Here is a 14,209-nt window from a genome sequence, read left to right on the forward strand (position 1 = left end):
GGATGGAGAGTTGTCTCATTAATGGCACTCACACCACATCTTCTTTAACTATTGAGCTTTGGATTTTGCCATTTGATAAGGGACTTTCCGTTTAGAATTTTCCTTTGTGTTCGGTAAATTTTATTTGACCTTTTTTCGTATAAGCATATCAATATATCTCGAAAACATCTTATATGCATATTAATATCTTCCAAAAACATCTTATAATCAGATATATATATTTCTCTAATTCTATGGAAATTTATCCCTTTTCGAACCCATTGTATAAAAAAATTTAATCAACGTGTGGTTGCTGGTGATCTCAGAAGATCATTGGATGATTTTAAGGGTCATGACCTTTTTGGCTGACTGGATGAACCAAAATATGATAACAGGTGTTAATGAAATCGACAACTTCGTGCAATGTGAAAGGCACTCGAAGGGGATTTTCGGTAAACAAAAAAAGAAAATTTCTTTTTAATCATTAGAGAAACAGATTCTTACATAGTTACTCGTGGATTATCGGATTTATCCAATCTCGATAGTTAAATTATAAATTTTAAAGTACTCGCCGAGGCGGCTCGAACTTTAAAATTGATAATTTAACTATCTCGATTGGATAAATCCGATAATCCACTGGTATCAATGTAAGAATCTATATGTAACACTACTCATTCAGTTACGATGAGAATGAGAAAGAATGCTATAATTTTTAAAACAAAATAGTTACTACACATAAGCCGGTGACACCATGTGAAATCATTTTTTGGGGACAAATCAATTTGTCCTTGGGATATTAATTTGTTCTTGTAATCCTCGGGAAATCGTACGTGGTACCCCTTTTCCTGCCAGACTTCTTATTTCTGGATAAAATCTTCTTTTTTTTTTAATAATATGTCATTTATATACCAGTGAAAAATATGTATAATTTTAAAAAGGGGACAGAAAATTAATGAAATACTATAAAACATTTGCACAAATATGGATATTTTATCCAATCAGATTTGTGACTTGTTTCATACTCTTTTATACATCACGGTATCAAATCGCGGCGACTTTTCTATGAGTTTTCTTCCTGTGACCTTTTTCCTGTATTTCCCCCCCCGTTTGTCTATTACTTGGTGGTTTATAAGATATAAAAAAAAATAATTAGCTGTTGAATGTTTTAAAAAAAGATTCCATTTTCCCTTTACACAAAAAAAAACACAAATGGAAGTTTTTAACGACTTTGACCGGCTATACAGCCCGTGCACGGTCGGTACTAAAAAAAAATAAAAAAATAAAAAATAAATAAAAATAAAATAAAAAAAAAATAAAAAAAAATCCACATTAATATTTTTTTAAATGAATTTCACCATGTACAAGATTCCGCATTTTCGCGGTTACTCCTGATTTGTTCTTACCCTTACATTCTACTTTCATTTTGCGTTTGTCTTTTCTGAGAAAATAACTGGATGAACTTGGTCAGTCTTCATTCTGTCTTGGTTTGATATTTGAATACTGCTTTAACATAGCGGAGAAATTATGATTGTGATTTAAAGAAATGCATCCCGTATCTGCGTCTTATAATAAGTGTTGACATCACAGACACTTGTTTCTATCCATGGGAAGACCCACTATCAACGTATAATTATATATAAATATACGTTGATAATGTGTCTTCCATGGATAGAAATAAGTGCATGTGGTTGACATGCTTTTACCATGTTTACACAGGTCAGGAATAACTAGTTCAAATGGCAAATAATTATGATGTCTTGTAAGGTATTTTTTTTCTGGGATCCTAGAACATTTTTTAAATAGCCTGGCAAGTTGTCATAGTTAAATATGGACTAAGCAATAACCTAAAATTAATACATCTTATAACTATTTGTCTGCCATTACCATGATTATCGGCCATCACAAAAGTTCCTGTAAATATAATAAAAAATTCAATGTCAAATTAGAAATATCTGATGCCACAATGGAAAAGTGATTGTTGTATGACGTCCAAAGTTCAAACCTGACAGATTTTCAGGTCAAGCAGGACGGGTTTTATAACGACAGATTTCCAAACAGCAATAAGGTGCATTGGTGGATTTTACATCAAGCCTCAATTCATTTTGCAATTCAGGTATAATCCCCCATACACTAATTCAGTAATTGAGGTATTATGCAGATTTATCCCCAAATTTTCAAGAAATATTGGGATATCTTTTGCATTTTCCATAACATGCTTTGATGTACAGTAGTTGTCTTGTGTTTATGTAATTTATACATGTTTCTCATCTTGTTTTTTATATAGATTAGACTGTTTTTTTCTCGTTTGAATGGTTTTACACTACTAATTTTGGGGCCCTTTATAGCTTTTGTTCAGTGTGAGCCAAGGCTTCGTGTTGAAGGCCGTACATTGACCTATAATGGTTTTACTTTTATAAATTGTTATTTGGATGGAGAGTTGTCTCATTGGCACTCACACCACATCTTCCTATATCTGTTTGATGACCATAAGTTGATCATGATATGCAATTGATTCTGACACTTCATGCTGCAATTTATAACATGTATTATTGTAACTTAAAAAATAACACATCATTATTATTTTTGTGTTGCAGTCTATTCCTGTCAATTTTGATTAACAAATCTTAAAGTTGTAACTGATGCAGACTTAATTGAACATACTTCAATTGAGGTATAAATCTCATTTACAGAAAACACAGCACAGGAAGTTAGACACAATTACATGTCACCATGATTAAAACTGCATTAGGTCCCAGACCACAATTATTTCGTAGTGCATTTCTTTTAGAACATAAATGAAAATAAAAAAAATCCCACCTGCGATTTCTCAAAGAAATTTTTACAGTGTGTTGTACTACTTTTGGGACAAATTATATCAAAATTATAGAAAACTTCATTGGCTCTACCTCAAAATATGGACAATTTTTTTGTTTATGGCGTCTTGAAATCTTTTGACAGCTTCCGAAGTGCTAATTTTTAACCTTTTTCAGCTGGACCAAATCACTACTTTCCTTTAAAATTCTGGACCCAAATTTTTTGAGTGTAATATCACCCCCTACTTGCAATTTGAGGCATTAAACATGGAGAAATAAATTTGGAAGGGGCATAAAAATTAATGGCAAGTAACCCATTGTCAACACTAGGGACTATATTCGTGAACAACGAAAATCAAGGGACGAAAATTGTGGTCTCGGACCATTATACCTCAATTGGTCTATCTCACTTGTCTCAGAAGTTTTTTTCCCCTATATACTTTATGTTAAGAGTGGGTTGTAATGGGGTCACCTTCATGACGAATAACGGAAAATTAAACTGCCAATTGACATTAACAGTAGTTTTTTGTGCATGATAATAAAATGTACCCTTCCTTTACAAGGATAAAATAATAGACTGATTTTGATGAATCACATTAAATTCTTTCCAAAAATAAGGGTAAAGGTGAATTATTTGAGATCTCTGACGAATCACAATATGGATATTTTGATGAATCAAGATAAAATATAAACCAATACAATTTGATTCCACCAGTAGCCGAAAACCACCGATTGACGCCTGACAGTAAAGAGAATTCCTACCCTCTTAATATGGTACCGGAAATTTTAATTCTGAGATAATTGCATGCCTGTTCTTTAAACCACAAAATCTAAGTTGACCATATATATGCAAACCTGAGACATATGTGACTAGATATAGGAAGATGTGGTGTGAGTGCCAGTGAGACAACTCTCCATCCAAATAACAATTTAAAAAAGTAAACCATTATAGGTCAATGTACGGCTTTCAACACAGAGCCTTGGCTCACACCAAACAAAAAGCTATAAAGGGCCCCAAAATTACTAGTGTAAAACCATCCAAACGGGAAAACCAATGATCTAATCTATATAAAAAAAGAGAAACCAGAAACACATATAAATTACATAAACAAACAACAACCACTGTACATCAGATTCCTGACTTACATGACTTAGGACAATGCAAACATTTGCAGCGGGATTAAACATTTTAATGGTACCAAACCTTCTCCCTTTTCTGAATCAATAGCATAACATCACAACATAGAAAAACACACGATAAAATATCAATTGGCAGGCTTAACTCAATCAAAAACCATAAATTAATAGCCCATTTAATAAACATATTTAAAAATTTTGGTATTCAGTTGAATTTTGTCTTCAAATGACTCAGATTAACCTTCTGATGTCAAGCAACAATCACTTTTTAATCATGGCAACACATGTTTTAAATTGTGATGTCAAATTTGGAACTTGTGTTATACCCTTATCTTAAGTAATGGCAAACAATTTGCATACAAGTGTAACTTAACTACGCCTTGAAAGGCTATTTTATATTACTTTGATGCAGCAGGAAGGCCTCAAACTGGCTCAAAGCAATAATTGAAAATAGCCTCCAAGATGTCATAATTATTTGGAGTAAAATGCAGAAGAGTTACCTTGTATCATTACTGGAGAATTTTGAAAATGTTCAGCTTGAGTTTTTCTTCAATATTTTTATCAACATTTTTTATGTTCGTGTTTAGGATTTGTATAATACACAAATATGAAAGTCCAATAAGACTGGATTGCAATCTAGATTGATCAATTTCATCCACTTGAAACTTGCAAGGTTGACATTATTAAATCACACACGTATACTGTGTACTGAAATACAATTTCAAGAGATTGTTCACGGTGCAACCACACATATCTTATTTTCAAATTCAACAATAAGAGCTTATCCTATATATATATTAATGTACATGTTTGTTTATGCCCTATTAATCAATGACATTTTCTTTTCTCATAGGAATGGAAGGTTGCTATAATTTCAATCATAAGGAGAGAGGAATTGCCTTACTGATCCATAATGAATATTTCTTGAGGTCCTCTGAATATAAGGATAGACCTGGTGATAATAGGGATTATAAAAGGATGAAGAAAATCTTTAAAACAATGGGCTTCAAAGTGTGCTCCTTCAGAGATCAAACGGCAAAAGAAATGTTGCAATTAGCTGATGAAGGTTTGTAAGGCTAGAGTGAACAATCACAGTCTAACAACAAAATCATAGTATATTGATAAACTGTCTCATGGAGGTAGTGTGTTGCATCCCTGACTACATGTAGGTCAAACCAAAGACTGCCTGGAACATTTCTACTTCTCTGCTAAACAAGCAGGCTTATAAAATAAGAACAGAAACTGGTCAGCTTGACATGCATGATTGATGTTAGAATAATGTGCTGAGCTTTTTCCGAGTGAAACTTTCAACCAGAACATTGTGATTAAGATCTCTTCAGTCTTATCAGACTTTTTGGTACATCATGTTTCAATTTACTGTGGATTCATTTATTTTCGAGGGTGCCAATTTTCGTGGATTAAGAAAAACTTGCATATTCATGGATATTTAATTTCGTGGTTTTGCTGAAGTCTGCATACAAACCTTCAGAAAAATTATCATTCGTTGAATATTTAATTTTGTGGTTTGACTGTGCCCACGAAATCCACGAAAATTGTTATCCAACGAATAATAATGAATCCACAGTAGTTGGTCAAACAAGAAAATCAAGTGTGTATCCCTCCAAAATGTTGACAAAGGCAGCTTTAATAAGATCATTTGAAACCTATGTATTCATGATCTGTCATCATGATAAAAAAAAACACTGATGCAGTGGCCTGGTGAGGTTTATGTTTGATTTTAAGACACTGTGTGTGATGGGAGGGGACCTATCTTTTTTTTTAAAGTCATATGAAACGAGTGAGTGGTGAAAAATAATGTTTATCCAATTCTTGAACCAATGCATGTATATATCATAAACATAGTCCATTTAATCATTATTTTTGCAAATATATCATATAATTGTCATTTTTTTTCTCTCTGTTTGTTTAATTTAACAAATATGGCTGCTCATTAAATTTGTGTTTTGAAGCCGAGCTTTACCTATTGTCACCTTATAGTAAACAAATCACAAAAAGCATGGGTATTGAGCACGTGTTTAACTTGTATAATTAGATATTTGTTTATTTTAATGACAGATCCATGAGTATTGCGATCATCAGATTTTTACGAGGAGGGTTACGCTCGGGTCACTATGCATACGGAAAATATTTCGGCGAATTGCTTCCAGGAAGCAAGCAATTAAAAATAAGTAAACTTCTTCTAAATGTGGACAAATTAAAGAATTTTCCTCAGAAAAAAAGTATATGTACATTAGTTGTATAATGAAAACTATCCATTTAGTTATAAAAAAACATATGCATATTTTTTTTTAATTTGAGGTTTCTTATGACTTTAAAAAAAATTAAGAAAATATTATTTTTCAGTGGCTGGAATGGAGAAAGAACACAGGGAATCTGATTGCTTTATTTGTGTTGTGGCATCACATGGTGTGGAGGCACAGAAGGACACTGGTGTCCACAGTCGATCACATGACAGGGAACATATGATTGTGGGGGTTGATGGGAAAGAAATGAGTACAAGTGATTTTGTGGAAAAATTTGAGGAAGAAAACTGTGAAGGTTTACAAGGCAAACCCAAATTTTTCTTTATTCAGGTTTTTTTCCTATTTATTAAATAGATTATTTGTACTGAAACCACTATAACCAAATCTAACTAATGTGGATGCATTTGACATGTTCAATTTTGTTGGTATTTTTCATTGATATTTGATGCAGTTTTGAATCATACTTTATTCAACTTTCAAGTTTATAAGAATTTTGAACACTAAAGTATTTAATCACCTATATATCAATGTATACTGTATACCAACAAAATCCAGGAATAACAATTAATCCATAGTATTTATTGTATGTAATTTATTTTACCAACAAAAGACAATTATATTAATATGAAATAAAATGTTTTAAGTATGAGTTAAAGATTTTGTAAATTCAAAAACCAAGGAGTCTGAAAATTGGACAAACATTACAAACCTTACCTAAGTACATCCTTAAAAAAAACTAAATAACAGGTGACCGATTCAGGCTCTTGAGAGCCTCTTGTTTTATACTATGGTTTATTGAAGATGGAATTTAAGGGTTTTAAATAAAAAAAAATTGTAATCTAGGATTTTGCTATAGTTTTTTATAAATGAACTTTATCATATACTTAATAGAAAATGAAATAAAAAATGGGGTCACCATTTATTTAATCTCTCAATCTGCCCCCGAAAGAAGCATACATTTTTGTTAATGTCCTTTTTTTCAGTTGAACTAATAGGAGAAATAGAGGTAATATCGAAATAAATAAAGAACTTTTTGTGCCATATCATAAGGTAATAACTAATGGTGCAATAAATATTTTTTGGTTGATTTTTGTGCCATATCATAAGGTAATAATAACTAATAGTGTAATAAATAAAATTTGTGAAGAGAAAACAAATATTTATTTTTTTTCTGAAATTTTTGTACATGCCAGCCTCCTTAAGAGAAAAAAATGTACATTGTAATACACTGATTGTATTTTTTTTTTATTCATTATTGCATATTCAAAGTACAGGTTTGACATTTTGAATGAGTGAGTTTAAGTATAAGTGTCTGTGTGGGTAGCAATTAAACAACATATATATCTATTAACTTTTGACCAAAGTTCAATATAATAACCTCATGTTATTTTCTGTTACAGGCATGCAGAATAGGAAGATATCGAGGCAGTTCTGAAGGAATGGATAAAGGAATGGAGGTTGGAATCACATCAGAGGAAAACATGGAGAAAAAGAAGAAAAAGAAGACAAAAGGCAAACATATGGTAGATGGTTCAGTTCAGGGTAAATAATGAAGAATAATGTTCTTTTAGTCACAGCATTGTAATTTAAAATATACTGTGGATTCATTAAAATTTGTTGGATACCAATTTTTGTAGATTTCATGAATAATGGGGAATCATGATTTCAATATAAAATGTTCAATGAATAACAAATTTCCAAAGGAATGTATGCAGACTATACAAAAACCACTAAATTAAAAATCCACATTATGCAAGTTTTCCTCAAACCAGGAAAATTGGTACCCATGAAAATAAAATTACTTTTGCCTTAGTTTGAGTTCATTTAAAGGTTTTGGCAACTCAATCATCTTAGATAAGAACACAAACACACTACTTTTCCTGCCAATCTTAAGGCTTTTTGTCCCTTGTGTGTTGCACAGAAGGGATATGGTTATGTTTCTTCCATTCTTATTGACAGTTTGATTTGACAAATTTATGTTATTTTTGTTTTAAGGTCCATTAGATGGTAGCAGACAAAATGGTCTGTTTTTTTCTTTCAGTTTTTAATATATTTTTTTTTAAAATTTAGTACAATAATTGTAATTCAAAGATTTAAGACTAATAGTTAAAAAAAAAATTAATTCAAAAATTGTAATTCAAAGATTTACAACTTATAGATTACAAAAATTACATAGATGAATTTATTCTTTCCCCTACCTTTTTTTTAATAATTATTATCAATGAAATAGTTTTGACCCTCACAAAGTAAAAAACTTGTGCAAATGGATCTCTGATTGCATTAGCATTGGCAAATAGTCTTGTATGGATTATCTCTCTTCTCTGACTCTATTCAGATACTCAGTGATTAGTTTTCTATGTTGTTTTTTTGTGTACTGTGGTTTGCCTGTTAGTCTTTTTTTGCCATGGCAGTTTCAGTTTATTTTTAACTTATGAGTTTGAATGGGTTTCTTTCGCCTTTCTTTTACACAACTGTCATTTAATTTTGTTTTTAGAACCAGATACAATTGAGAAGCAAGATTCTGAAGATGGAACATTTGATGTATCAGATGACAGTGAAGTATATGAGGAAGACGTACAGACATCAGATACAGATGATGATGAAGACTTTGCAGAGTTGAGAGCCAAATTGCAAAGTATGTATAAAACAATTTTATCACACTGTGACAAAATTCAAAGCAGGTCACACCTAGCTGTGTCTGGCAGTGATGGCAACAACTAATGTCACCACTTTGGATATAGTCACAGATATGAGACAACATTGGGGTTAACGGTTGCTTCTTCTCAAAACTGTGTCCTAATTTTTGTCGAGCCTGCGACTTTTGTCGCAGAAAGCTCGACATAGGGATAGTGATCCAGTGGCAGCGGCGGCGGCAGCAGTGTTAGCTCACTTCTTGAAAGCTTTATATTTTAGAATGTGGGAGACCTGGATGCTTCATACTTTGTATATGGATGCCTCATGTTACGAAGTTTCTGTCAGTCACATGTCCAATGTCCTTGACCTCATTTTCATGGTTCAGTGACTACTTGAAAAAAAAGTTAAGATTTTTTGTAATGTTAAATTCTCTCTTATTATAAGTAATAGGATGACTATATTTGGTATGTGCATAGCTTGCAAGGTCCTCTTGCCTGTCAGACAGTTTTCACTTGACCTCAACCTCATTTCATGGATCAGTGAACAAGGTTAAGTTTTGGTGGTCAAGTCCATATCTGAGATACTATAAGCAATAGGTCTAGTATATTCGGTGTATAGAAGCACTGTAAGGTGTACATGTCCAGCTGGCAGGTGTCATCTGACCTTGACCTCATTTTCATGGTTCAGTGGTTAGAGTTACGTTTTTGTGTTTTGGTCTGTTTTTCTTATGCTGTATGCAATAGGTCTTCTATATTTTTTGTATGGAATGGTTGTAAGGTGTACAGGTCTACCTGGCAGGTGTCATATGACCTTGACCTCATTTTCATGGTTCAGTGGTCAAAGTTAGGTTTTTGAGTTTTGACCTTTTTTTCTAATACTATATGCAATAGGTCAACTATATTTGGTGTATAGAAATATTTCATGATCTACATGTCAGTCGCGCAGTTTTTTTTTTACCTTGACCTCATTTTTTACGGTTGATTGCGCATGCTCAGTGTTAAGCTTTTGTGTTTTGTTCTGTTTTTCTTAAACTATAAGCAATAAGTCAATTTTATTTGTTGTATGGAAGAATTGTTAGCTGTACATGCCTACCTGGTATGGTTCATCTGACCTTGACCTCATTTTCATGGTTCAAAGGTCAATGTTTAGTTTTCTTGGTTTATGTTAAGTTTATGTGACAGTAGTAATAAAGCTTTATTATTATGACTATCAACATACTATCAATTTCAGTGTGTGCACTCTTGTTAGTTATATATATGCATATGTGAATCTTTTTCATTTGTATCAAAGTTTTTTTTTAAGAAACTTTGGCAGAAGCTTTTTTATAAAATTTGAAAATATATTTCTCTTATTTATTGTATTTTATAGATAAATGGATTTTTTCTTTGGCTTTGTCCTCCAATAAAAACTGACCCCCATGGAATAGCACAATATTGTTAAATGTGGCATAAAACACCAATCAATCAATCAGTTAGTGTTTAGAAGTTAAAATTAAATATAACAGGTAAGATACAAGGTCTCTAAAAATCCTTTTCAAATTTTAAGTAATTGTATTCTATTAATATTAAATAGAAGTTGCTGCAGATTTGTCAAAAGAAAGTCATCCAAAACAGAGATTAGAATCTGAAAAGAGGATACAGAGAAAAAAAAGAGAGGAAGTGGATGCTAAAGGAATAATGCCAGATGAGGACAGTGTTAGTGTCTGTGTAGCTAGTGGTTTTCCCAAGATAGATGTGCCTGTGAATGTTAAAACAGATCAGCAAATTGTTTCTATAGATAAAACAAAACCATCAGCATGTGACAAGTCTTCGTTACAACTTTATGATAAAAAGTTGTTAACAAAAAATGACAGTCAACCATCAAATGACGAAGTAGATGCCAAAGGTTCTAAACCTTCTGTGAGGAGAGTTGATTATGTTGTTCCCATGGTTACAGTAGTACCCTGCCCAGAAGATACACTCATTATGTTTGCTTCAACATCAGGTTTGTATATTTTTATGCATCATTTATGGACTTTATGTTTTCCAGTCTGCTTATTCATTGTCAGTTTTTATGTGACCGTAAACAAATTTTGCGTTCGTATATTGGTATCACATTGCCATCAGCGCAGCGGCATCGAAAGACACTTAATTTCCAGATAATAACTTTAGTTTAAGTGAATGGATCTCTATGAAATTTAAACACAAGGTTTGAAACCACAAAAAGAAGATTGGAATTGGTTTTTGGGGTGATGGTTCCAACTGTTTAGAAACAAGGGACCCAAAAAGGGTCAAAATAAGTATATTTTCTTGTTTCCAGACAGTAACTTGTGTGTAAGTGTATGGATTTTTCTGAAATTGTACCACAAGGTTCCATTCTAAAAAAGGGAGATTGGGATTAATTTTGGGGGTTGTGGCCCAAACTGTTTAGGAATTTAGGTGCCAAAACAATACTTTTCTTATACTTGGTATAAATAGCTTATTTCTTGACCAATTTCAGTAGGGTTTTATTCTTGAATTCTTGTGGTTCTTTAATATGCTTAATTTAACCATGTATTAAGTTTTTGAAATTTAGTCCCCATTTTAAAATTTGGTCTACATGAGGTCCCTAGGGTCCAAACTTAAACTTAGTTTGAACTTAATAAAGATTGAATTCTTGGGGTTTATTGATATGCTGAATCTAAACATGCATTTAGATTTTTGATTATGGGGCCAGTTTTCAAGTTGGTCCAAATTGGTGTCAAAAGGGTCCAAAATAAAAATTTTGTTTATATGAAGTGACACAGCTCATTCTGTATATTTTAATAAATTTCTGTATCAAATTCAGTTGACTAGGATTTCCAAATTCCAGAAGGGTAGTGGTTCTCTCAAACTATGTCAGCTTCCTCAAACAATAAAAACTGGCCTCCATGATAAAACAATATTACTGAAAGTGAAGTAAACCACCAAGAATCAATCAACCAAAGTCATGTTTCTTTGCAAGTTTTCATGTGTTCCTCATACAATTATGCCTCCCCAACTTGGACTTCAGGAAAAAACATTTCCTCTTGGAATTCACTTAAACAGTTAAATGAAATTAACACATGGCAAGAGTAAAATCTCTTTGTTCTTACTGTGCTATAATGTGGATAATGCACAGCAAAGGTGTGCATTAACTACCTCAGATATACTGCACAGTTCAAATCTATTTTTACCTTTAGGCGCGGTTCTTGGATTTGAAAGGGGCATTATTCTATCAAATAAAAAAAATAATCACAGAGTGTAGCGAGAATAAAGACAATATTGATGATTTTAAGCTAAAACTTGATACGTTGTCAAATCCAAGGGTTAACCACCTGTTCGCCCCACCCCCAAATTCGCCATCTGCCTTGAAATTAACCGGGGTTAAACTTTTTGTTGTGATTGTAGTTGCAAGTACAGACACCGCCAGACACGATAATCCGGAAAGACTAAAGACTATCCGAAATTCAATTTCAGGATTTTTTTTGATTTTTTTTTTTGTGAAAAACATGTGCAAGCAAATGATTTTTTGCGTAAAGGCAGCTACGCGCCTGACAGTACAACAGTTTTATATATATATAGTTACCATCATTTACCTAAGGTATTTGCGTTAAATGAATGTCAACCTTTTCAACATCCTGTGTACTATAGACATGATAGATGAATGTTAGAGATATTAATGTAAACCACCAATTTGAAAATATAATGAAATGGAAGGACTGTATAAGCAGCTAGAGACCAAAACCTCTTCCACCAATGTGTCATCATCAACAATCTTGTTTTTAAAATAGCCTATTTTTACTTTGTATAAAATTTATTATTTCAGGAAATTTTGCTGTTCGAAGCCCTGCAGCTGGTAGTTGGTTACTCAACAAGCTTTACCAGCAGCTAAAGGTTTATACAAAAGATCTGGAAAAGTTTCAGAAAATCGACTTCCTAAATATTTTGACAGAGATTTTAACCTGTATGAGTTTGGAAACATATAGCCCTGGAGAAAAGAGTAATACAAAACATTTAGAAGGACAGTTTTCTCCCGGTTGCATCATTCATTGTCTAACAGAACAAGTATTTTTTACAAAAAAGCAATCAAAAAGAACATTTTCATTTTTGAAACTCTTCAAAAGATCTTAATAGTGATAATTTTTGTTGTTCTATATTTGATATTTAGTTGGTTTAAATACTCACTGGTAAATCTGGCTGGTTTTATTTGTAAGTAGATTATTGGGAACTTTAGATAAAATCTTTCAAACCACATCATTTCCATTTAAATTTTATATCCAATGAGTCAATGCATATAAAGTTGACTTGTGGTGATCAGAGTATCATCAGACTCCTTTAAATATTTACCATTAAGTAAACCTATCATATAAGAGGAATTTTATAATCTATCAGACATTCAAATCATCAAAGGCAGGCCCGTAGCCAGGAATTTCCAAGGGGGGTTCGTTGGACTCACAAACTCGTCTTTAACTTATTAATAACAGTCACAATTTGAACAGAACATTGACTTTATCAGTGCTTATTTGTTTTCAAGGGGGGTTCATTCAAACCCCCCAAACCCACCTGGCTACGGGTATGAAAGGATTAGATTAAGATAGTAACAGGCTTTTATTATTTTATTAATAAGAAGTTCCAACCAAAATGATAATCCGATTCTTAATCTTGAAATAAAGAACTGTATGTTATCCTTTCAGTGAAATGAAAAAAATAATACATCTCAGTCTATCATATTTTAATTTTTTTTTTTGAATCTACAGAAAATTCTACATCTGCATTAAAAGCTCTTGGTTCTCCTTCAAGTGAAAACCTATACATCTGTTTGTATGTGATTGGTATGCCCCATCTAGGGGCATTTTGTTTTTCAGTCTGTGCATCCATTTGCTGTTCATTCATTCATCCGTTCATCCTTCTGTCCCACTTCAGGTTAAAGTTTTTGGTCAAGGTAGTTTTTGATGAAGTTGAAGTCCAATCAACTTGAAACTTAATACATATGTTCCCTATAATATAATCTTTCTAATTTTAATGCCAAATAAGAATTTTTACCCCAATTTCACAGTCCATTGAACATAAAAAAATATTGCTAGTGGGGCATCTGTGTACCGGTACTATGCACACATTCTTGTTTTCTTCATGATTTATAGGGGAAAAAGGCAGATGTAAACACTTGATGAGCCTCTTTCAATCAGAAAAATATCATTTTTGGCATAAAAATTGCAAAAAAAAATATTTCTTCTTCCTCTACCAGCCACAACACATGTCAGTGAGGGCACAAGAATGATATAAGCATAAAGTTCCATGACTTAAAAAAAAAAGGATCTCCTATTGAAGATCGTTATCTGTATCTGCATCTGATACTTTTCATTATTTTGTTTAACCATTCTTGTGTTCTAAATCATGTATATTA

General features: G+C 32.4%; 1 protein-coding gene across 3 annotated transcripts; it reads left to right on the forward strand.

Annotated features, from left to right (window-relative positions):
- Positions 1–1,377: 1,377 nt before the first annotated feature.
- Positions 1,378–13,270, forward strand: LOC134724919 (uncharacterized). 3 transcript variants are annotated; one of them, XM_063588276.1, is made up of 7 exons: positions 1,378–1,442; positions 4,783–4,995; positions 6,294–6,523; positions 7,594–7,735; positions 8,688–8,828; positions 10,400–10,810; positions 12,632–13,270. In XM_063588276.1, the coding sequence occupies exons 2-7, from the start codon at positions 4,785–4,787 to the stop codon at positions 12,934–12,936; spliced, it is 1,440 nt and encodes a 479-aa protein (XP_063444346.1). In that variant the 5' UTR covers positions 1,378–1,442; positions 4,783–4,784; the 3' UTR covers positions 12,937–13,270. The 3 variants fall into 3 exon arrangements, with proteins under 3 accessions (XP_063444346.1, XP_063444348.1, XP_063444347.1); XM_063588278.1 differs by having other exon boundaries at positions 8,694–8,828; XM_063588277.1 differs by having other exon boundaries at positions 1,416–1,463.
- Positions 13,271–14,209: the final 939 nt, after the last annotated feature.

This window comes from Mytilus trossulus, chromosome 7 (genome assembly GCF_036588685.1).
Source record: "Mytilus trossulus isolate FHL-02 chromosome 7, PNRI_Mtr1.1.1.hap1, whole genome shotgun sequence".
In the NCBI taxonomy this organism is placed as follows: Eukaryota; Metazoa; Mollusca; class Bivalvia; order Mytilida; family Mytilidae; genus Mytilus; species Mytilus trossulus.

What these genes read in the sequence shown, in the direction of transcription:
- LOC134724919 (XM_063588276.1), top strand. Translation starts at nt 4,785, where the DNA reads ATGGAAGGTTGCTATAATTTCAATCATAAGGAGAGAGGAATTGCCTTA. An exon ending in GTTGCAATTAGCTGATGAAG is followed by an intron (nt 4,996 to 6,293) that starts GTTTGTAAGGCT and finishes ATTATTTTTCAG; the next exon opens with TGGCTGGAATGGAGAAAGAA. An exon ending in CCAAATTTTTCTTTATTCAG is followed by an intron (nt 6,524 to 7,593) that starts GTTTTTTTCCTA and finishes TTTCTGTTACAG; the next exon opens with GCATGCAGAATAGGAAGATA.